The 23,529-nt window shown below is 48.2% G+C and overlaps 1 protein-coding gene and 1 non-coding gene across 4 annotated transcripts; both read left to right on the forward strand.

The window, feature by feature from the left end:
* The first annotated feature begins 305 nt into the window (after positions 1-305).
* On the forward strand, positions 306-11,204 carry LOC103669955. 3 transcript variants are annotated; one of them, XR_005835941.1, is made up of 5 exons: positions 306-845; positions 5,310-5,431; positions 5,847-8,152; positions 9,270-9,312; positions 9,562-11,204. It is a non-coding gene; the product is annotated as an uncharacterized LOC103669955 (transcript). The 3 variants fall into 3 exon arrangements; XR_005835942.1 differs by lacking the exons at positions 9,270-9,312; positions 9,562-11,204 and having other exon boundaries at positions 5,847-6,075; positions 7,926-8,915; XR_005835943.1 differs by lacking the exons at positions 9,270-9,312; positions 9,562-11,204 and having other exon boundaries at positions 5,847-6,075; positions 7,978-8,915.
* Positions 11,205-15,847: 4,643 nt separating this feature from the next.
* On the forward strand, positions 15,848-21,612 carry LOC121099761 (zinc finger protein 239-like). Its single transcript, XM_040634751.1, has 3 exons — positions 15,848-16,297; positions 16,581-16,676; positions 18,450-21,612. Exons 1-3 carry the CDS (start codon positions 16,264-16,266, stop codon positions 19,490-19,492), a joined length of 1,173 nt encoding a protein of 390 aa, XP_040490685.1. The 5' UTR covers positions 15,848-16,263; the 3' UTR covers positions 19,493-21,612.
* Positions 21,613-23,529: the final 1,917 nt, after the last annotated feature.

Genomic DNA, 23,529 nt, shown 5'->3' on the forward strand with positions numbered 1-23,529 from the left:
CGCTACTGACAGCCTGGATCCGATCCGGTGGGAAGCCCCCAGGGCGACTGCCGCCGGCAATAACATGGGGGAGAGTGCAGTCACTCACAGCCCGTGGGTCCACTGGGTGGCCACCGTGCCATACCCGCCTACCCACACCTGCTATTCCGTGGCCGGAAATGCCTGGACTGCCGGCCGGAAGTACCTCACCGCGGAGACTCCCGGGAATTGTAGTTCCGTCCAGTCCAGGGGCATCTCGGCTGTGTCTGGAGGTCTCTGAGAGCGGTCTGCGCATTTCCGGACCCCAGACTGGACTCGTGGTGATCAGCACCTCGGACCTGGCTAGTTCTGAGGCCCCCGCGGCATCTGGGACTGGCAATTCCCTCTGCCCGAGTTGTAGAGAGGGCACGTGTGGCAGAGCCAGGGCTGCAGAGCTGGCGGACGCTGGGAGGGGTGCTGTGCTCAGGGGGTCCGGTGGGCGGCTCCGTCTGACGTCTACTGGGGAGGGTCGGGGTTCCTGTCTGGTTTGGGGCGGGGGCCGTGGGCAGGCTGGTCTCACTGCTTTTCTGTCGTCCTGCAGCCAAGCCTCGTTGGAGCCCCACACTCCGCAGGGGGCTTAGCGCGGTGTACCCAGTGACAGCCTCGGCCTTGGTGAGCTGGGGGCCAGCTCTCCCCGGAATGGTCACCCTTCTTTCCCGACGGTGGATTTGTTTCCATCCCTTGACTCGGAGCTTCTCTGCCTATCCAGGTCCCTGAACTCCGCTGGCACGGCCCGACTTCCCGTGGCCGAGGAGGGACTGCTGAGGAAAGGCCCCCCTCCTGTCCGACCCTCCGTCACTCCTTCGGATCCCACATCGCAGCCAACGGTAGGCTCTGAGCTATGAGGGCAAGGAAGGAAGGATGTGAAATGATTGGTATTTCATGGATCTACGGTGTCAGTCTTCATCTGACAAACATTTGTTGAGTGTCTGGGTCAGGCACTGGGGAAGCGACGGGTGGCATCCTTGGCTGGAGCCCTGTGGAGGTGTCGGTCCGGTGAACAGATAAGGGCCACCAAGGTGTGGGTGCTCTGATAGTTATCGCTACTGGATGAACGGACACCCAGGCAGGAGGTCAGTTCCTACTGGGGGAGGCGTGACTGAATATCAGACTTGAAATAAGGTCTCCATAGGTGAAAGGGGGCAAAAGGGTTAGGGGTAGGGAACAGCCTATGAAAAGGTAAGCAGCATGAAACGTGTGGGTAATGCTGGATTTTGCACCATGGAAGAGCCTGGGTGGGGGGTGTGGTGAGGCTGGAGGTGGTTTCGGGGAGCATATCAAGCTGGGCTATGGGGTACGGACTGGATCCCATTAGCACCTGAAGTATTTTAGGCAAGGCAGTGGTGTAGTGAAGTTTGTCTTTTGACGTGATGTGATTTGTCTTTTGGCAGTGAGTAGAATTGCTGGGGACTGAGCTAAGGTTGTGGGAAAAGTGAGTAGAGGAGCGTATCTCAGGTTTGTGAAGCCATGCCAACACTGGCAAGGGTGAAGGAAGGTGGGGCTGTGGGAGTGCATCCGTTTGCAGACTGTCGAAGATGGGAGGAGGTGGACATGGTTCAGTGTAGACAGTTCTTTCCCCATACTCCACGAGGAGAGAGAGAGCCACAGTGAGGGTGCCCAGTGATGCAGAGATGGGGGTGGGTCTGTCTTTCTTTGAGGCTTTTTTGTTCAAGATATAGGACACGCTTGCCCTGGGGCGGAGGGGAGAGGTGTGAAGCAAAACCGGTACTATAGTTTTAAGTCTTGATAAGGCTTATCAGTTGTTTCCATTATGACTTGAATTTGCATCTTCTTGAAGGAAGCTTTCTCCTATTCCAACCTGTATTCTTTCTTACTGTGTTCAACTAGTGATGTTAGAAAAGATCTCCAAGGTGTAGCAAAGTGAAGAAAGAAGGAAACTTTTTGCCCATTTAGACTGAGCAGATGTTAAAAGTTTCTTTGCTTTGGATTTTCTAAAGAACTAAAACCTTATAAATACCATTGGAGCTCTTTTAATATCACCCCTCATTCCATTTCCCTTCGTCTCTGGTAACAACTCCTGAGATTGCTTTATTCTTACATGGTATTTACTTACTAGATGTGAACGTGGTCATAAACAACTATTGTTTTGTGTCTTCATTACCTTTGCCTGTATTTCTTTGGCTTTGTTTTTCTCTTTTTTATTTTTAGTACTTTTTTCATATATTCCAGATCCGAATCCATTTATGGCTTATGCACATTGCAAAAATCTTGAATAGATTTTGATTGGGCCTGGTGTTTCCTTGATGAGTATATTTCTGAGTACCGATCCATTTTATTTAATGTTTAGTGATTGATTTTTTTTCAGTTTTCTGTTGCTTTGTCAGTTTTAGAGCTTGATCTTTTTCTAGGAAATTGTCCAGTTTAATTTCAGATTTATGGCATTACATTGCCTATAGTGATCTCGTCACTTAAAAACATCTCTGCCGCATCTGAAGCTGTCTTTTCTCATGTTTGAAAACTGAATTTTTGCCTTCTCTTGCTTTCTTGAGCAACGGTGCCTGAACTTAGCCTATTTTTTTAGTTTTAAATACAAACCAGTTATGTTACTAGTTTTAATCTTTTCAAATAATTGATTGTAGTTTCTTCTTTGCAGTTTTTTATTTGGGCACAACTTCAGGTGTAATGTCAGGTCACAATGGTAGAACAGTACAGAGAATTCCTGAACACCTTTCATCTAAATTTCTCAAATATGAACATTTTACCACATTTGTGTAGGGGGCTTGAGGGATTTCAGGGCCGATTAAAGAAAGAGATACGACCATATGACCAGGAGCACGCACAAGCTTTATTTAAGCACGCGTGTTAGGGAGAGGTCCCTTGCAGCGTGAGACCATCTAGAGGCTGGGGCCCAGGGGCCGCTTCCCAGAAGGGAGGAGGACAAGGATTCCCTTGGGTATCTCTGGGTTAGAGGCGCTTGGGGTCTGTGTAGCCACATGGTGTATTCTATCTATGGCTACCAGATGCTGGCTGCAGTTGCATGGGGTGGGCAAAGCAGGAAGATTCTAAATGACTAAAAGTCTGTCTATATTTGGGCTGTCTTTAACATGACTGCATGTGTTAACATTGGAGTTTGGTGCCACTGGTCCTTTGAGCTACTGGCCTCAGCCTGCTAGGGGCCACTCCACAGAGGCCATCACTGGCTCCTTCATATACAAGTTGCTTTCCCCTTCTTTTCCTCTGCCCTCCATGCATCTGCGTGTGTGTACGTACTTTGTGTGCGTTTCCCAAAAACAGGGCCATTTTGTCACACAGCCACAGGATAATGGTCAAAACCGGGAAATGAGCACTGGTACAATACTGCTGTCCACGGATCTTACTCACCTTTCACCCGTTGTCGCAGGAAGACCCTTTCTAGCTCAAGGAGATCTCAGATCATGTGTTGCTTTTTCCCCCCATGCCCCTTTGTCGTCTTTCTCTGGAACAATTCCCCAATCTTTCATTGTCTTCAATAAAATAGCAACTTTGAGGAGTCCAGACCAGTTATTTTGTGGAATGTTCCTCAACGTAGGTTTGTCAAATGTCTCACCATGATTCAGGTAATACATTGGTGGCAGGATTTTTTTTTAACTTTTCTATTATTTCTTTGATTTCCTTTCCTTTTTTTTTTTTTTTTTTTTTAAATCTCTGCTCCTACTTGTTTCTTTTATGTCTTTTGGGTTTACTCTTTTCTGTGCTAGTCTCCTGTGGTGATGTCATTAATTTTCCATTTTTATCTAATGAGTATCTTAGGGCTGTATTTTTTTTTAAGTGTGTGTTTGTAACTATGCCTCAGTTTTGATACGTAATATTTTTGCAGTCGTTGTTACAAATAATTCCGTGTTCTTATAATTTTCCAGTTGTACAGCTTTTTGGTTTAGAGAGTGGCATCTATGCAACATTGATTTTTTAAAACATATTTGTTGAGGTTTATTCTTAGCTTTTTTGGGTCAATTTTTATAGCTCTCCCAGATGTGCTTAAAAAGAATGTATGTTCTCTGACTAGCAAGTATATTCTTCTGTCCGATCCAATAGGTCAAGCTTTTAAATTGTTATTCAAATGTTGTATACTCTATTTTTTTTTTTTGTATCAGGAATCTTCATTTCTAAAAACACGTGCTAGAGTCTTTTCACTGTGATAGAGGATTTGTCGGTGCCCCCTGCACGCTTCACGTGTTTGAGCCACATATGCATCCCGTCTGTGTGTTGGTGTGCACAGACCCAAGATCGAGTTGGCCTCTGCCCCTTGCTTTGTCTTTGCGATGGGTCCTTCTTTCGTTTTTGTATGTCTCGTTTTTTTTTTTCTTTTCTTTTTTAAATGAATGCCAGGCATTGTGTGTGGGAGTGGAGACCTCTGCTCCCCTGTCGCTGTGTGTGGGGCTGGGAGGCAGGAGGTCGGTTGCTGCAAGAGTGGTCAGGAGTTGACAGGCCTGGCATCTGCTGTTGCCCTGGTTACTATCAGGTGGCAGTCTCGGGCATTGCTCTGTGCTTCGGGTGGGCTGGTCACTGTTCCCCGTTGTGACTATCTCCTCGTGCTGATGCTCCTGCTTCTTCCTCAGTGCTGCCTGGGCTGGTGGTGGAGGGCCCTACGTCCCTGAGTCTCGGGGCTGGGGCCTTGTCGGGGCTGCTGCCCCTCCCCCTGTGGTAGGAGCCTAGGACACATGCCTGCTCCCTTTTCCCTGTCAGGAGCCATAGTTCTTACCTGTGTTCTGGGAGCAACAGTATTTGTTGCCCTTCCCTTGGCAGCGTAAGGCTTTGTTCCTCAGGAGAGAAGTTTCTGGAAGGATGGGGCTTCCCCGTGTTTCCCACAAAGGCAGCCACTCTGCTCCTCCAGACCTTTGCTACCCAGGGAGCCTCTCTGTGGTCTCCTGCCCAGCCCTAAGCCTTCTCCTGAGCACCAAGTGGAGGGCTGTGTCCCAGATTCCCACAAATTCCGTGATTTAAAGCAACACCCACTGTCACCTCGCAGCTCTGCACTGTCCAGGGGGACGTGGCTGGCTGAGGCTCTGCTCAGGTCTCCCAAGGCCAGAATCAAAGCGTGGGATGGCGGGCCTCTTCCCCAGGGGGCTCGGGGTAGTCTGTCCAGGCCCACGGGGGTCAGCAGATGTCCGTGTCCGGGGATTTGAGGCCCAAGGCCCCTGATTCCTGGCTTGCTGTGAGCTGAGGTTTCTCTCAGCTCTTTGCACAGGGTGGCGTGGGGTCCTTCTTGTGTTTCCACTCTCTCCACCCCCTTTGGAGGTAAATGTCCTGCTTATGTTCTCACGTAAGTCTCACCATCCGTCTGTTTATTGCAGGTGTTCTTAGTGTCTTGGCAAAGGCTTAGAATCAGGCTGGGACAAGGTGGCTCAGTCTGCATATTCCAGCTCCTTTCTACCCCCAGACCGCCTGGAAGCAGGAGCTGAGCCTCCAGCCCACGGTAAGTTCTCAGCAGGAGAGCAGAGCTTTGCCAGTCCTCAAGCCCCAGGCACCCCACCGATAGGATAATTCTTGTAAGGGTGACCCGGGGAGCAGCAATCTACTTTGGAAGCAGGGCGCCCTGAGCTCCCCTCCTGGCTTAGGGCTGAAACTGGAGGTCCACGCAGTATGGGACCGCCCCCAGAAAAGCATCCCTAAAACAACCGAGGACCCGCTTGCTGACTGTGAATTTGGGGGATGCCATCGTATCAGGGGATCATCTAGGATTTGGTTTAGGGGATGGTTTGCTAGGAGGAGAGGGGATCCCCTGCTTTAGGGTGTGAGAAACAGGAATGAGGGAAGGGATCCGTGTAGTCAAGGCATAGAAGTTGCTTTCTTAACCTAAGAGTATTTCATTTTTCCTTCTCATGTTAAAGACGAAAGAAAATGCGCGTGAGAGAGGTGTTCAGAGCCACCCAGCTTACTAGAGGCCGAGCCAGCTCTAGCGCCCAGGGCTCCCGTCCGCCAGGCGGGGGCTTCCTCCCGTGCGCCTCGGGTCATCGCTAAAACCCGCCCCTTCCCACCTTCCACCCCTTCAGACCCTCCCACGGATTTCCTCTCCTCCAGGGGAAGGACTCTGATAGGCGGTCATGGAGAGAAAACCCAGTAAGATGATATATGTATATTTTTATGAAATATTGAAATATTGAACAGTGAGCACATGTTGATTGTCTAAAAAACAAAATTAGAAAATGCCACTATGTCAAAACAAACAGATCCTACCATGCGAAGGTCACCGTTGTTAACATTTTGTGTGTTTTGTACGGAATTTTTTTCTTTCTATGTTTTTACAAAAACCCATTCCACATGCTGAAATTGGATGTACACAAACAGGAAACAGTACAGTGTCCCCTCTGACCACGGTTTTGGACCCACGCCGTTGGGCCTGCCTTCCAGTCCTCGTTTCCCGGGGCCGCCATGGCAAAGTACGGCAGACTGGGGCTGCCCGAAGCGCGGAGAAGTGAGGTTTCTCAGCTCAGGGGTGGGCGGGGCCGGTTCCTTCGGAGGCGGTGTGGGGGCGCCTGCTCCGGGCCTCTCCCTGCCCCCGGGGGGCTTGCTGGCAGTCATTGGCGTTCCTGCCTTCATCTTCCCTGATGTTCTCCCTGTGCCCAGTTTCCCCCTTTTACAAGCACGCCAGTCACACTGGGATGCCCCCCCCATCCTCTGCAAAGACTATTTCTAAATTAGGCCACACTCTGAGAGACTGAGGGCTAGGACCCCCGACATATCTTCTTCGGGGACAGAGTTCAACCTAGAACACGTCCCTGCCAGGACAAGCTCTCCCGTAACCCAGAGCGTTCGGTTGCCTGAAGCTGTGATGAAGGCCAGTCTCTCCTCGGCCGGCTGCTGGTGGTCTAGTGAACAGCTTACACTCCGGTCCAGTTTGAGCTTCCCCCTCTCCCTGCGGGGCTGCAGGTCTTCATCCCCAGATGGAGGGCCGGTGGTCTCTTCTGTCTCTGCTCCTCCTTAACTCTTTCTTCTCCTCGTCGGACCGCTTCTTTCTCCGCCAGGGGCAGAGTAGGAGGAGGGGAAATGGAGGAAAAGTAGCATAGACGTCTCCTTGCTCCGTGCTTTTGGTAGCTCCACCTGCCTAGCTGGTCACCTGTCACTCCTGAGGCCACCTGATGGCCTTTTCGGGGTGCAGAGCCTGGGACACTGGCAGGGGCTCTCTGGCAGACCTCGGTGCCCACCCCCAGCTCCTGGCTCAGTGGTCCTGCTTCTCCGTGTCCTTGCTGTAGAGTTCATGCCCACCTACCTTCCTGCCCCCTCTCCTCACCTGACCACCCATGGTGGCCTTTGCCAGCCTCTAACCTCTGATTTCCTCGGCTGGGAGGCTGACTCCTGCTGCTGGGCTCCCGCATGCACAAAGGTGTCCCCTCAGTGCTCGCGCCCCCCCATCTGCTGAATACCATGTGCCCAACAGTTTCTGCAGCTGGGCGCACATCCAGCCAGCAGGGGGTGAGGTTATTCTCCCCCACGTTTTGCAAGCTCCCTCTGGTTCTCTTGCAACCACCTCTCTTGGGATGGGAGGGAAGCAAAACCCCACGTACACTGTCAGTAGACACCTCTCTTTCCGCCGTTCCTTCTCCAAAGGGAGGCGTCTGTTAGGTTGGGCCTAGCCGCTCCCCCGGAGAATTTGGGGTGTGTGGGAATTTAGCTAAAACTCCAGGCACCTGGGAAAATCCCATCCATCTCCCTGTTACCCATCTGTGAATCATGTGCTTATGGATTATGTATCCTTTTCCCCCCACTTACTGGTATAGCCAGAAGCGATGTCCGTGTCCGATATTTTCTTGTGTGATAGTGTAAATTGATTCATAGCATGGCATGCTTTAATTGTATCACAATTGATTAACTAATCTCTTATTTTTAAGCACTTAGGTAGTCTCCAATTAAAAAAAAACAAAAACACCCTCAGAATTCTTTATGGAGTTTCTGTAATTCTAGACTTTTAGTGTCTCTGCAGACTTCTTGGACCCAACTCCCGTGTGTCTCTATCCTGAGTAGGAACATACCTAAGACCAACCTCGTGTGTGTTCAGGAGAGAGATAGGTGTGGGGTCCAGTTGATGCTTCCAGCCACAGTAAATTTGCTCCTGAACCTTCGTGTTCCTGTTCCCTGGCAAAATGAGGAAAGGAGGAGGAGGGCTCAGGAGAAGCCATCAGATCTTGTCCCATATTTGGTAAGTGGCAGAGCCAGACCGGGACTGCTTCCCGGGCAGAGGTCAGCCCAGATCAGCCAGGGCGGTTCTTACGAACAGTGACTGCGGACAGATCGCAGCCATGGGAGGAGGAGCGCACGGAACCCAGGAGGTCCGGGCCGGGCCGGAGGGCCCCGCCTCATCGCCCCCACCCCACACCTGCCGTAGCTAAACTCCGTTATTTAATGGACTCTGCCTTTAGGAACTCATTTTTATATTTTCCTGGGAGTTGTCCTCAACATCTGCCAGGGGCAGGACTGGTGACAAGCTTTGGGTTAGAAGCTTATCAAACGACAGATATTTTATAAATAACATTTATATACGAAGTGCCTGTTTGTCATAGAAAAAGTTAGGAAATTCATCTAAGGACAAAAAAAAAGTGTTTCATACGGTGGTTGTGACCCAACTGCCCAGAGCTAACTGCTCCCAGCTTTTTGTCTTACATCATGTCAAAGATTGTTCTGTGCAAGTGTGTGTGTGGGTCTGTGTGTACGTGCGTCTGTGTGTATGCGATCAAACCATTTTCAGCCACGTTTTTTCAGTGATCAGTATGCTATCACTAAAGTAGTTTTCTATGATTTTATTTTCATTAGCTACAGAACGGTTCATTTCCCTTTGGAGGCAGTGTGTTTATTTAACTCATCCTCCTTTGTTGGATATTTAGTTATTTTCTGTTTGTGGTTTTTTGTTTTTTGGGTTTTTTTGCAGAGTTTTAACAAAATGTAATAAATTTCTTGGCGGTTAACTCTTTGCCTAAACTCATGACTGTTTCTTCAGAATAAATTTCTATTAATTCAATTTCTGGGGAATGATGGGAGGGGTTAGCAAATTGCACACTGATGACTGAGACACAGATACATATGTGGATTAAGTAGAAAAGAAAAATCCAGATTGAACCCGTTCAAAGCCGCGTCCCCATCACACGGGCTGTGTGATGGCAGGGTCCTTGGGGGAAACCTGTCCTCCCTCTGTGCCTGGAGGCTGGGGTGGCGGCAGTTGATTCAGAGGCTGGGGTGAGCTTGGCCTCTCACGTCCTCTCCTCTCCCCACCCCCTCTCCTCACGTCCTCTCCTCTCCCCACCCCCTCTCTGCTTCCCCAGGTGTCTGCTTTTCCCGGCCCATCAGGGAAGGACCATGTGCCAGGTGAGTATGGCATTTCTTTTATTAATTTATTTTTATTCATTTATTTGAGAGAGAGCGTAAGCAGGAGGAGGAGCAGAGGGAGAGGGAGAAACAGACTCCCTGCTGTGTGGAGCCCAACGTGGGGCTCTATCTCAGGACCCTGAGATCACGACCTGAGCCGAAATCAAGAGTCGGTCACTTAAACCCCCCCCCCCCCCCCCGCCCCAGGTGCCCCGTGGCATTTCTTTATACTGCACTCTGCTTTACCAGGGGTTTGGGGGATGCTTCTAAGAATGCATCCAGTAAAAACAATGCAGACAGGACCCAGGATCAGTGAAGACAGGAAGCAAGTAGAAGAAGGAGGCCGTGCGGAGAGAGTTATGAGCTGCCCTATAAACTTGTGTCTGACACTGCCGGCACTTTCAAAAGACAGATTCCAGCCAATAAATGACTTGTGTTGTCTGTTTGGGACTACCATGTCAACTTCTTAGAGGAAAGAAAGCTGTTTTCGGTATTGAGGAGTTTATGTGATAGGCCTTGGCATGTGAGGTTAGCAGGCGGTGTCCTCAGTGATGACAAGACGGAGGCGGACACACCAGCAAATCTCCTATGACTTTTCTTTCCATATAAACAGTGGGTCTTACGTGAGTGCGGAAATCTGTGATTGTGATTGCTTAAGGAATCAAAATCTGCAGTTCCCCATAAACAGCCTCATGAGGTCAGACTGACCTAGAGGAAGCAGTGCATTGTGCAGAGGAAGGAACAAGTAGCATGTTCTGCAAATCCGTTTTCATAGTAGTGTTTTGACCTAGCTGGAGAGCAAACAGCTCAGTTTCAGTCTTTGGCAGGAACATGGAGGGAAGTGTTGGCATGCTCCTGGCCTTTTCTCCTGGGGTCCGAGCTTCCTCTTTTCACGACTTAGACCTCATGCATCTGCCCTGGGCCCCCTTTCTTACTGTGATCTTCAGATGTCAGTGATGTTGTCTGCTCCCAGCCTGTCTGCATTCTCAGATCAGTCGTGATGGGCCCCTCTCTTCACCCCAGGCCCAGGAACTCATGAACGGAAAGTGTGCTGGCCAGAGCCAGAAACCCAGCTAGAACTAGGTTACGGTGAGCCCCAAATCCAGGCAGTACCTGGACCACAGGAGGATCAGGGGTGCAGTTGGGACTCAGAGACAGTCACACCGAGGAATGCAGGTGTTGCCTGGAATCTTTCTGGTCCCTTGCCTCTGGGTCTGTGACTTCCTTCTTTCACAGAGACGGCATCCGTGTGTCCAGAAGTAGGCATGGCCCACACCCCACACTTACGAGTTCTGCCAGAGAAAGGGACCAAGCCCCCTCTCGCAGAGCCAGTTTGCACGGTCTTTGGGAGAGATTCAGATTGGCCAAGCTTAGTCCACATCTAGGGCTGAGAGGCTGGGTCTGTGGGGGGCGCCCCCAGGAGTACCACCTACTCGGGGCGCCGGAGGGAGCCTGCTGGCCACAGAAGAAGCCGAGGTCTCATGGACAAACATTACAGCTGTCCACTCCAGGAAGAAAAACGTTCTTAGGGTCTCGTTTTCCAGCTTGGGGACCTGTCGCTCATAATGACTGTATCAGTCCAGCTTGGGGACCTGTCGCTCATAATGACTGTATCAGTGCCTAAAAGAGCCGGGACCATCTGGATGTTTGACGCCAGGAACATCTGGGCACAGGACCAGTGTGAGAGGGTTGGAATCAAGGTGGCAGGACCACGGCCTTCTCAGAGGAGAGAGCTGGCTGCATCTCGAGGCTGCCGGACCTGTACTCAGGCTGGAGGTTTCATCTGTGCCTTTTGGGGAAGCTGTTATTTCTCAGGAAACCAGGTCTCGCTGCGAACGGCTCCTCAGAGCTATCCGCAACAGAAATACTAACAATAAAAGTTACAAACCTCCACCTGTTGAGCGCTTATGCACCAATCTCTGTGTTTTCCATATGTTATTTCACGAATGAGCCTGTGAGATAGGTATTCTTAACCCTTCCTCCCGTTTTACAGATGGACAAACAGAGGCTGGAGATACTGAGCAAGTTGCCTGGGATCTCACGTCTATTAGGCGATGGAGTTGGGATGTGAATGCGGACAGACAGGCGGACCTAGAACTGGGCCCTGAGTGGTTGAACTGCACTGTAGTTTTATCTGCTCGACACATGGCCCCAGCACAGGAACCCGGCAGTACTTCTGCCGTCCAGTATGGTAGCCGGCAGCCACAGGTGGATACTGAGCTCCTGAAGAGTGGCTGTTCGGGCGGGGGACCTGCATTTTTCATTTCCACTTAAATTTTATCTTATTATTATCTTTTAAAGATTTATTTATTTATCTGAGAGTGAGGGAGAAAGAAACCCAAGCAGACTCCACGCTGAGTGTGGAGCGTGGAGCCCAACACGGGGCTCTATCCCACGACCCTGCGATCAGACCTGAGCTGAAACCTGAGTCAGATGCTCAACCGACCGTGCCCCCAGGCACCCCTCCACTTAAATTTTAAAATGGGATCAGAGTAAAATACTTTCCCATCAAAGACAACTTTATTGTTTTTATAGGACTACATTTCATGAAGGTGAAATTGGAAATACAGTGTCGGAATTGAGACGTACTCTAAACTGGGAAACACCCACCAAGTTTTAAATATGTGGTATGAAAAAAAAAAGAATGAAAAGTATATCAGTAATTTTAAAATAATTCTATATTGAAATGATCATATTCTGGATACATTAGACTAAAAGATCTTATTAAAATTAATTCATTTCCTTTTTTACTTAAAAGGTGACTAGAAGGTTCTGGTTTTTAAACCACTCTATTGAGGTATGATTGACATGTAAAACCGGGCACAGCTTGATGAGTTTAGAGATAAGTGTACGCCCATGAAACCATCACCACAGACTTAAATCCATCACCTGCAAAAGTTTCCTCCAGCCCCCTTTTAAAATATATGTATTTCTTTTCCTTTTGTGGTAGGAGCATAAGATATGCCCTCTTAGCAAATTTTTAAGTAGACAATGCAGGATGATTAACTGTAGACACTATGCTGTACAGGAGATCTTCAGAACTTACTCATCTTCCATAACAAACACTGAACCCCTAACCAACACCTCTCCATTTCCCTGCCCCTCCCAGCTCCTGGTACCCACGACGCTACTCTCTAGTTCTAGGAGTTTGGCCATTTTAGAGTCCTCATAAAAGTGGGCTCATGCAGTATCTGTCCTCCTGTGTCTGGTTTATTTCATTCAGCATAATGTCCTCCAGGTTCATCCGTGTTGTCCAAAATGCAGGGATTTCCTTCTTTCTCGTGGCCAATATTCCGTGGCATGTGTATACCACATTGTCTGTTCACCCACGGATGGACACTTAGGCAGTTTCCGTCTCTAAGCTACTGTGAATCATGCTGCAAGGAGCATGAGAAGGCAGGTATCTCGGAGACCCACGTTCAATAAGATCACATCATCTTCGAGCACAGATATATTGACTTCTTCCTTCCTGATTTGGATGCCTTTTATTTCTTTTTCTGGCTGGATTGCTGTGGCCAGACTTCCAGTACTGTGTTGAATAGGAGAGGCAAGAATGGGCATCCTTGTTTTGTTCCAGGTCTTAGAGGGAAAGCTTTCACCACTGAGTACGAGGTTAGCTGTGGGCTTTTTGTAAATGGCCTTTATCGTGTTGAGGTAAGTTCTTTCTATTCTTTTGCTGAGAGCTTTTAATCGTGAAACGGTGTTGAAGTTTGCCAAATGCTTTTTATGCAGCTATTGAGCTGATTTTGTGATCTTTATCTTTAATTCTGTTAATGTGGTGTCTCACATGGATTTTCATGTGTTGAACCATCCTTGCATCCCAGGGATAAATCCTACTTGGTCATGGTGTCTGATCCTTTCAGTGTGCTGTTGAATTTGATATGCTAATATTTTGTTGAGGATTTTTACATCTATGTTTATCAGGGATATTGGCCTATAGTTTTCTTTTTGGGTGATGTCTATAGTTTTGGTGTCAGAGTGATGCTGGCCTTATACAATGAATTTGGAAGTATTCCCGCTTTTTCTGTTTTTTTTCTTTGGGAAGAATTTAAGAAGGATCAGTATTAATTATTGTTTAAATTTTTGGTGGAATTCATCCATGAAGGTCTTGGGGCTTTTCTTTGTTGGGAGTTTTTTGGTTACTTCTTCAGCCTTTCACAGTTACTGGTGCACTCAGGCTTTCTGTGTCTTCTTGATTCAGTATTGGTAGGTTGTATATATTTTTTTAGAATTTTGTTCATTTTTTCTAGGTTGTCCGATTAGTTGGCATAGAATTGTGTATCACAGTTCCTTAGGATCTTTTTATTTCTGTGGCATCAACTGTAATGTCTCTTCTTTCATTTCTGATTTTATTTATTCCAGTCTTCTCTTTTTTTCCCCTTAGTCTAGCTAAGGGTTTGTCAATTTTATCATTTCAAAAACCCAACTCTTAGTTTTATTTTTTCTATTATTTTTCTATTTCCTATTTCCTTTATTTCTGCTCTAATCTTTATTATTCCTTCTGCCAGTTTGGGGCTTAGTTTGCTCTTCTTTTTCTAGAGGTGCAAAGTTAGATTGTTTATTTGAGATGTTTTCTCTTTTTTAATGTAGGTGTTCATTTCTACAAAATTCCCTCTTAGTACTGCTTTTGCTGCATCCCTTAAGTTTGGGTTTATTGTGTTTTCATCTGTCTTAAGATATTTTATAATTTCCTTTTTTACTTCTTCTGTGACCCAATGGTGTTTAAGAATGTGTTGCTTAATTTCCAAACATTTTAAATTTTCCCCTTTTCTTTCTATTATTGATTTCTAGTTTCATTTCATTGTGATTAGAAAAGATACTTGGAATGATTTTAGGCTTCTTAAGTTTGTTAAGACTTGTTTTGTGACCTAGCCTATGATCCATCCTGGAGAACATTCTGGGTGCTCTTGACAAGAAGGAGTATTCTGCTGCTATTGGGTAGAATCTTCTGTAAATATCTTTTAAGGCTATTTGCTCTATAGTGTAGTTCATTTCTGCTGTTTTCTAGTTGATGTTCTGTCTAGACAATCTATCCATTATTGAGAGTGGGCTATTTAAGTCTGTTTCTCCCTTGTGGTTTGTCAATGTTTGCTCTATATATTTAGGTCCTTTGATGTTGGAGGCATATGTATTTAAAATTGTTATATCTTCCTCTTGGATGGACCCTTTTATAATTATATAAGGACTTTCTTTGTCTCTTGTAACAATATTTGACTTTAAGGCTATTTTGTTGGATACAAGTATAGCCAGACCAGCTCTCTTTTGATTACCATTGCATGGCATGGAATATCTTTCTTCACCCCTTCACTTTTACCCAGTGTGTGTCCTGAGGTCTAAAGTGAGTCTCTTGTAGACAGCATAAAATTGGGTCTTGTCTTCTTACCCATTCAGCCACTCTATGTGTTTTAACTTGGGGAGTTGAGTTTATTTACATTTAAAGTAATTACCGGTAGGTAAAGACTTACTATTGCCACTTTGTTCATAGTTTTCTGTTCTGTAGTTTCTTTGTTCCTCTCTTCTCTCTTGTCTTTATTGTGGTTTGGGGATTTCCTGTAGTGATATGTTTTGATTCTTTCCTCTTTATATTTGTGTATCTTTTATAGATTTTTTTTTGGTGTGGTTACCATGGAGCTTGCACTGAATATTTTATAGTTTTAGCGGTCTCTTTTACTCTGATAACAACTTAACTTCAGTCACATGTGGAAACTCTACACTTTACTTCCTCACACATTCACACTTTGTTATTTATGTCAGATTTTACTTCCTTTTATATTGTGTTTCCATTAATAAATCTGATTATAGTTATGTTTTTGCATTTTAACTTCCATACTTGTGCTAAAAATGATTTATACACTGTTACAGCATTACCACATTCAGTATAAATTAATTTGTTGTTTTGGTCCTTAATTCATCCAGACAGAGGGAAGATGAAGGAGAAGGGGAAAGAGAGCCAAGCCCTGCTCTGCGTTTGTGGAATCCTTTCTCTGTTTTCGTCTTGTTGCTACCTTAATTTTGACCATATCTCATGTCATCAATTACAATTATATCCTAATTTTATTTATTCATTCCCTCCCAGTGATTTCTTACCTTTTTCTACATCTGATCATCTTTTGTAGCTCCCCTCCTCAAATACCCTGATGGGAGTCCCCACTGCCTTATAGGAGAAAAAACCCTTTGTCTTATGATCTGCGTGCGTGTGTGCTCACTCTCTCTCTCTCTCTCTCTCTCTCTCTCACACACACACACGCATTATATTCAACATTGTCATTCCCAAGTACCTGCAACTCCTACCAGGTTTTTTTTGTGACTCCTTGCCTATGCTCATGCCGTGCCTCTTATTAAGAAGTATCCTTCAGACATCCAGACACCCTGTTGATCTTTCATGATTCTGCTCAAAGGCAGCTTCCAGTGAAGCTTAACTTGACATCAGGACATTGAATTTGACTGCTGTCTTTTTGTCTTTTCTGTCCTGAATATACTTCCATCATAGCTTCTGGTATAATTGTACCACACAGAAGTCTTCCGTTTATCTCACTCCACCAGACTCCAAATGCCTTCAGAACAGGAGTAATGTTGCATTCAGCTTTCAACCCCAAGCACCATGCGGAATGCCATTAACCTACCAAATCTTCCATAGATGCTCATGCACTGAATAAATGGATGAATAAATAGAGATCTTCCCTAATCTTTTTCTTCCCTGCTACAAAATGTAGTACAGAGTTGGGGCATGCTAAGCTTCCTAAATCACTTAACATGGGGAAACCTGACTTCGAAGGTGGTAAGATCCACCGCCTCTACACCTTTGCCATGGCACTCCGTGCCGAGCATTCCAGGTGAATCAGGAACGTGTCATTCCAGGGGTCGTTGTCATTCAGAGACGTGGCCGTGGGCTTCACCCGGAAGGAATGGCAGCAGCTGGAGCCCGCACAAAGGACGCTGTACCGGGACGTGATGCTGGAGAACTACAGCCACCTTGTCTCCGTGGGTGAGGAGAGCTTCCCGTGTTTCCTGATTCTGTCTGAGCTCCTTTCTTTTCTCAGTTATGCAAAACCTCTTAAGGACTAAGCACGTTTGGCCTTGGGTTTCAGTTGTCAACAAGTCTGGCTCTCATCTCACCCGCATTATTTGTGAATTTACCTCCCAAGTGAGATACCCATTCTTCAGCCAAGATGTAAATGTTCGTTGAGCCACCTGAACCTTCTGCTTCCTTAGATGGCCCAAGTGGCTCAGCATAAGCCCTCATAAACAGGGATATTTCTCATCAACAGGGTGTCAAGTCACCAAACCAGCTGTGATCTCCAGGTTGGAGCAAGGGCAAGAACCATGGATGGAGGAAGAAGAAATCCTCAGATGGAGCTTTCCAGGTGAGAGAGGATCAGCTTGTGGGAGGCGGGGGTGGGGGCAGTAGACATCTGATTGGTTACAGAGCAGAACTTTGGGTGGGTTTTGTTTCAGGCCACTGTTCTTAAAAGCCTTGGGTCTTTGCAAGCAGCTGTGGACGTTTGGCCCGAGACCTTGAAATGCCCCAAATGACTCCTGCCACCTGCACACATCACACATCACGACGTGATCACTCTCTTTTCCCTGGGTTTTAGAGAAAGATCTATTCTATTTTTATCCTTTTATTTGACCCTCCCATCTGAGACCTTGCTTGCTTAGTTCTTCTCTAGAATCTTTAGTCTGCCCCTTCCCCATGGTTATGAGACAGACTTTCTCATGTTTTCAGGGATTTGTAGATGGCCCCTATTTTAAAATAATTTATTTTGTGCCACTCATTTTAGTTGTCCTTTCTTTTACTGCGAAATGCCTCAAAGGCTTAATTTTTCCCTTTTAGGTTGACTTTAAATGCCTCTTCTTTCAAAACTATGTAATATGGCCCTGTTTTGCTTAATAGGTTATAAATGAAACTCCTTTCTCCCCGTCCCAGTATAATCCCATGGGGAGAAGAGCATTTATCTTATCTGTCCTTATTCTGTGGGACACCATCATGGACATTGACTTAACTCCCTCTTCCTTCCGGGACAAGGGTCTTTTATCAAGCATTTGTTTCAGGGATATTGTTACTAATCAGGGGTGCACACCAGAATCACCTGGAGAGCTTTAAAAACACTCCCTGACTCGGTCCCAACCTGGAAACATGCTGGTGGGTAAGATCAGTAGGCACTGATTTTGTCCCTTAGGAATCCAGTGGCAGGACTGAAGGAACTTCAGCATTTCTAAACCAAGGACCTCTGTGGTTGCTTTGGGTGTGGGTGTGAGAGATGAAATAGCAGGTAGTTTGTGGTTTAAAACATAAATGAGGGGTGCCTGGGTGGCACAGCAGTTAAGCGTCTGCCTTCGGCTCAGGGAGTGATCCCGGCGATCTGGGATCAAGCCCCACATCAGGCTCTTCTGCTATGAGCCTGCTTCTTCCTCTCCCACTCCCCCTGCTTATGTTCCCTCTCTTGCTGGCTGTCTCTATCTCTGTCGAATAAATAAATAAAATCTTTAGAAAAAAAATAAATAAAACATAAATGAAGCTAAAAGCAAATGAGGATCCAAGCACGGGATGCAGAATTTGACATTTAAGAATCTCAGCGTGGTTGCCGTGGTGACATGTACACCAACATGCCCACTACCTTTCCAGTTTTCCTCTCATTCCCTTTTACTTGTGTGTCTTCACCTTCTTGTCAATTGATTGTGTCAAACTTGTTAACAGCAAACCTTCTTATATTTATTGTCCATGTTTTATCCCTCTTCCAGTATCCCATTTTTTCCTTTCAAAAGCCAAGGGATGGGGTGCCTGAGTGGCTCAGTCGGTTGAGCATCTGACTCTTGATTTCAGCGTGGGTTGTGAGATTGAGCCCTGTGTTGGGCTCTGTGCTTTTTGCACAGTCTGCTTGGGATTCTCTGCCTCTCTCCCTCTGGCCCTCCCACACATGCTCACTTGCTCTCTCTCTAAAATGAATAAGTAAATCTTAAAAAAAAAAAGCCAAGGGATGTGCTTGTAGTAGGCTTATGATTATGATGATTGGATCTCAGCAATGAGGTCTGACGCCACAAAGTTAATCTTCCTCCTAAGTGTTTCTGAAATCATGTAGTTCTGTGATGTGATTCTGGAAAGATTAACAAGTTTGTGTCATTATTTTTCCCCCTAGAAGAAATTTTGCAAGTTGACCACCAAGTAGATAGACAACAGGAACACCAAGACAAACTTCTGAGGCACGTTGCATTCTTAGACAAGCCAGAACTGACCAAGAAAGGGCACCACGAGTGTAACACAGTTGAAAAGGCAGTCTGTAAGGACACAAACCTTGCTCCTTCAAAACAGCAGGTTCATACATGTGACTCATGCGGAATGAGTCTGCCGTGCAATGTAGACGTCAGTCCCAATGCCTACCTTGCGAGAAGGCGATTTGAATGTGACGGACAGGGGAACTTGTTTCTCTACTCCAAGCTTGAAACCTCCCCTTCCGGGATGCAGCCGCGTGAGTGTGACCGGTGCCAGAAAGCGCTCCACCAGGACCAGGCCCTGAGTACCCACTGGGGAGCTGGCGGTGCCGAGAGAGTCCACAGGTGCACTCAGTGTGGGAAAGGCTTCTCCTGCGAATCGGAACTCAGCACGCACCTGGGGGCACAGGGACTAGGCTGCAGGGTTAGCCAGGGCGGTCACCCCAGAGAGAAACCCAGGGGGGACGGCCGCGGTGGGACGACATCATCCCAGAAGACGAGCCCATTGGTGCCCGTCGCAGCTCTTGCTGGAGGGAAGCCCTACAAGTGCTCTGAGTGCGAGAAGACCTTCTCCCACAAGTCCCGCCTCATCGAGCACCACCGGTCTCACACGGGGGAGAAGCCCTATGGCTGCAAAGAGTGCGGGAAGTCTTTCTCGCGCAAGTCGTGCCTCATCATTCACTACCGCATCCACACCGGGGAGAAGCCCTACGGCTGCGGCGAGTGTGGGAAAGCCTTCTTCCAGAAGTCACACCTCATCCTGCACCAGAGGACTCACACGGGCGAGAAGCCCTACAAGTGCAGTGAGTGTGGGAAAGCCTTCTCGCAGAACTCCTGCCTCATCATACACAAGCGAACTCACATGGGCAAGAAGCCCTACGAGTGCTCTGAGTGTGGGAAGACCTTCTCCCAGAAGGCAAACCTCATCCGCCACCACAGAATCCACACCCGGGAAAAGCTGTACGGGTGAAGGGAGAGCGAGGGCTTCGTCCCAAGTCATGGCACATCGGCGAATGTCACACCTCTGGATGTTGTGAGTGTGGAAAACCCTTCAGCGGTTTTCAGGAATTCCAGTGCCACGGGCATGCAGAGATGCATACCAAGGTGAAATTCGACCAGTCTGGAGAATTAGGAAGAGCCCATCTCTTCAAACCAATGACAGGAGGGTGATGGTGCTCTGGAGCGATCTATTTTTATAGGATATGCCTATTATAAAGTCTATCTATCTGCATTAACCGTGGCTATGGAGCTTTGAAGTCTATGAATAAATTAAGTCATTAAGACAACAGATCTCATAAACATCAGAGCAATCCCAGGGAGCACAAAGGGGTTATGTTCCTGACGATGCTGCCTAGAAAGAATCAGATTTATTTTTAAACTCCATTAGTCATTGAACGTAAGTGTGAGCTTGTTAGGCATATGCACCGGAACCGATAGAACAACCTCTATCAGGGTGTCCCACACGAAATCCTACCCTTTTGTCTCTGTGATGTATGCTGTACCTAGAACAGTAGGAGCTTCTTATTAAACCAGGACTTTGGACGCCACACCAACATCCCATTCTGTTTTTTGTTTGCTTGCTGGATCTGAAAGCCAGCAATTTCATGACCTCTCCTGATGATCTCTCCACCAACCAGTTCATAATTAGGTTTCGTATTAAATGTGTTAGAACTCCCTTTTCTGGCAAAATGGCAGACCACCTGAGGCAAAACCCATTCTACCAGAAATGATGACCAGTAATAGGTGACATTCTTTTAAATGTATAATGCCACTGGCAAGAAAACCATCGGAGTTTCCAGATGCCAGTGAGGTAATCTGAACAGAGAGCCAGTGATTCAGTTGGAGGGCCGAAGCTGTGGCTGCCCTGTGGGTTTAACTCGATTTACCCTGAAGCTTGGGTGTTCGAGACCAAGGAAGACGTGAGGCAAGGCCTTGGAGCACACAAGGCAGCGAGTGGGTACTGAAGTAACTTACAAATTCATAAATTTCAGAAGTCTGTAGGTACAGGGAAAGGGGGTGGACTAGCGAAAAGTCTCATTTGCAGGGGAAGCTTGTCTGTCTTTCCTTTGGGCCCTGATGAGGGAAGATTTACCCCAGTGATTCATGAGCCCTGACCAGCATCCCATGTGAGTCAGAATTTGGAATTCACCCTATTCCTGTCCCAGCTTTAAAACTAACCGGTCAAATACAGAAATTTGCCTTGTCTTTGAAACAAATGACAGAAGCAAACAAAATACATTTTGGAGAGAGACATCCTCAATCCATGTTCGTCAGGCTTCCGACATACAAACCCAACATGACTTCATAATCCAAAACTACAAGACATGAATCCACAGCGAGTCAACAGACACTTGAACAAAATAATATCCAGTGTTTTAGGGTCATAGAAACACACGACATTCTATAACTACCTTCACAAATGATTAAAAGCAAAAACTTAAAACCACATGAAAGCAGGGCACCAAGCCAGATAACTGGTCTCTTTGGAAAGGGGAGCACACAGAGTGTCCAGAAATGAGAAATACAGGCACTGCAACGTGAACATCAGAATGCTGAGCAGAAAGCGCAGCGGTAAACGATACTGAGCTGCAGAGAAAGTGAACAGAGAGCCGTCCAAAGCAGATTCCTGGGATTCAGTCTACAGAGAAGCATCTCGATTAAAACGAGAAGAGCGAGCATGAGTTCCTAAAAGGCAAACTAGAGGAAGACAAGTAAATATTCAAAGAAAACCCAGCTCGGATTTGACAAGACGTGAGCTCACAGCCGCAGGCAGCACATCTTATGCCCATGTGGATAACAGTAAATTCACAGCTTAGATGCACACCTGTCCAGAGCTGGCTGCGCTGCCCCGTGGTATCTCGGCTCCGCACCCACCTTGTCTGGCCGCAGAGCTGCAAGTGAACGTGAGGTCCCCATGTGGCTTCTCCCACCTCCTTGCGAGCTGCAGACTCCCCTGCTCGCCAGCACCTGTCTGCCTTACGCACTCCTTAGCTGAGACCCCCGTGGCACTTACCTAAACCCTGCTTTTCTGGTTTGAATTGACCAGTGTGGTCCTAGCCTAGGGACCCTAATAAAGTCATGTGCCCCGGGTGTCGTCTCTTTCTGTCTGCTTTCTGCCTTGACATCCCTGTGTGGCCCCTCCAGGTCTGCTGTGTCTTCCCCCAGGCCCTGTGGCCTGCTGTTGAATCCACTGACCACCAGTACCTGTGCTCCTCTTAACAAGTGTTAGTTTAATAAAGTTATAACAACTGGCCACAGGAACAGGCTGGGAGAGTCTGCGGAGAATGCCTTTTAGTGGGAACGGCTGGCTAACTGGCTCTGCCAGGGGGCCGTTCCATCTGGGCTCCCCTCCCCCGGGGCTTGCTGGCCTCGGTGGGCGCTGCTTTGCTCCGCGGCTACTGCCCATGCAGAGTGCTGCTCCTTCCCATCCCAAAGTGCGAGCTGGGAAGGAAGCAACCAGAGTCCTTCTGGACCTGGGAGGATTGTCACGGAGGCTGGTTTGAGATGCTGTGGGTCTGTCTTCCACCTGTTAACGCCCCGCAGAGGGCGAGTTCCCCCAGCGAGTGCTGGACTTCGAGTGAGCTCCCCCACTCTGAGCACCTGCCCAGCTGTTCTCACAGGTGGCCCCAGGACTCCGAGTCCTGACTGGTGCCATGGGGCCCTCATGCTCAGGGAAGGTGCAGCTCCCTGCAAAGGTAGGATCCAGGGCCTGCGCTCCTTCTGTTGCTGTGTACCTTGTCCCTCGACCCCGTGGGATATTGCAGATCCCACCCCTGGCACATGGTGGCATGGGATCTAGTGGCCTAATGCCAACAGTCGAAGCCCCACCTGGCCCGAGCAAGTTAGCAAGCTCCTCGCTAACGTCAAAGCCCAGAGACGTGGCCCCGGGCTGGTCAGCCTGCAGAGCGCTGATGCGCCAGGGCTGGGGATCTGGGGGTCTGCCTGTCACAGTCACAGTGCTGCGAGTCGCTCCTGTCCTGGGGAGGCCGACTGGGACACCCCAGAGAGGGAAGTGGCCGCAGGGGGACATCCACTGCAGATCTTTCCAGTAAGAATCTGTAAGGTCAGGGGGAGTTAAGATGGCGGAGGAGTAGGAGACACCGTTTTCAGCCGGTCCTCCGAGTCGAGCTGGATAGGTACCAGACCAGCCTAAACAACCACGGAACCAGCCTGAGACGCAGGAAGACGCATCTGGATCTCTACAAATGAACATCTCCAGTGCTGAGTATTGAGGTACGAAGCGGGGAGCCATGAAACTGTGCACAGATATCGGAAGATAAATGGAAGGGGAGGGAGCCGCCGCGTCGCGCCAGGAAGCGGTAGCACTTGACGGAGAGCGGGAGGGGCTCACGGACGGCACCCGCAAAACAGCAGACTGAGACCGTGAGCCGGGTGCGGCGCCACCAGGCATCTCGCGGAACACCGGAATCCCGGTGCGCTCACTGGATCCAGACTGAGACCGGGAGATCCGGGAGCGCGCGCGGGGCGGCTGGCGGCTGGCGGCATTAGAAACACAAAGGACAGAGACGCGCCGGCCCTGGAAGTGAGGGCTGGGACGCCGGGTGTGGGGCGCACATCCCGGGACGCTGCAGGGTTGAGCAGCACCAACAGAAACAGAGTTAAAGTGGCCAGAACATTAGTAGAGAACGGGCCGCAATCCTTCTGTTCCGTGACAGAGGCTGAAATTTGGCCGCTGCTGCTCTGACTCTCAGAAGAGGCACAGCAAACCGCCAGGGAAAGCCGCCAGAGAACAAAAGCCTGGAAATACCGGCTCAGAGAGTGCCCATCCCCATCCCCCCTCGCAGGGGACACGGAGACTCTACCCAAACAGGGTTGCCTGAGTATCGGCGCGGCAGGCCCCTCCCCCAGAACACAGAAGGCAGGCTGAAAAATCAAGAAGCCCACAACCCGGGCGCCTGGGTGGCGCAGTCATTGAGCGCCTGCCTTCGGCTTAGGGCGTGATCCCGGCGTTCCGGAAAGGAGTCCCTCATCGGGCTCCTCCGCTGG

Source organism: Ursus maritimus, unplaced genomic scaffold (assembly GCF_017311325.1).
Source record: "Ursus maritimus isolate PB19 unplaced genomic scaffold, ASM1731132v1 scaffold_2, whole genome shotgun sequence".
NCBI lineage: Eukaryota > Metazoa > Chordata > Mammalia > Carnivora > Ursidae > Ursus > Ursus maritimus.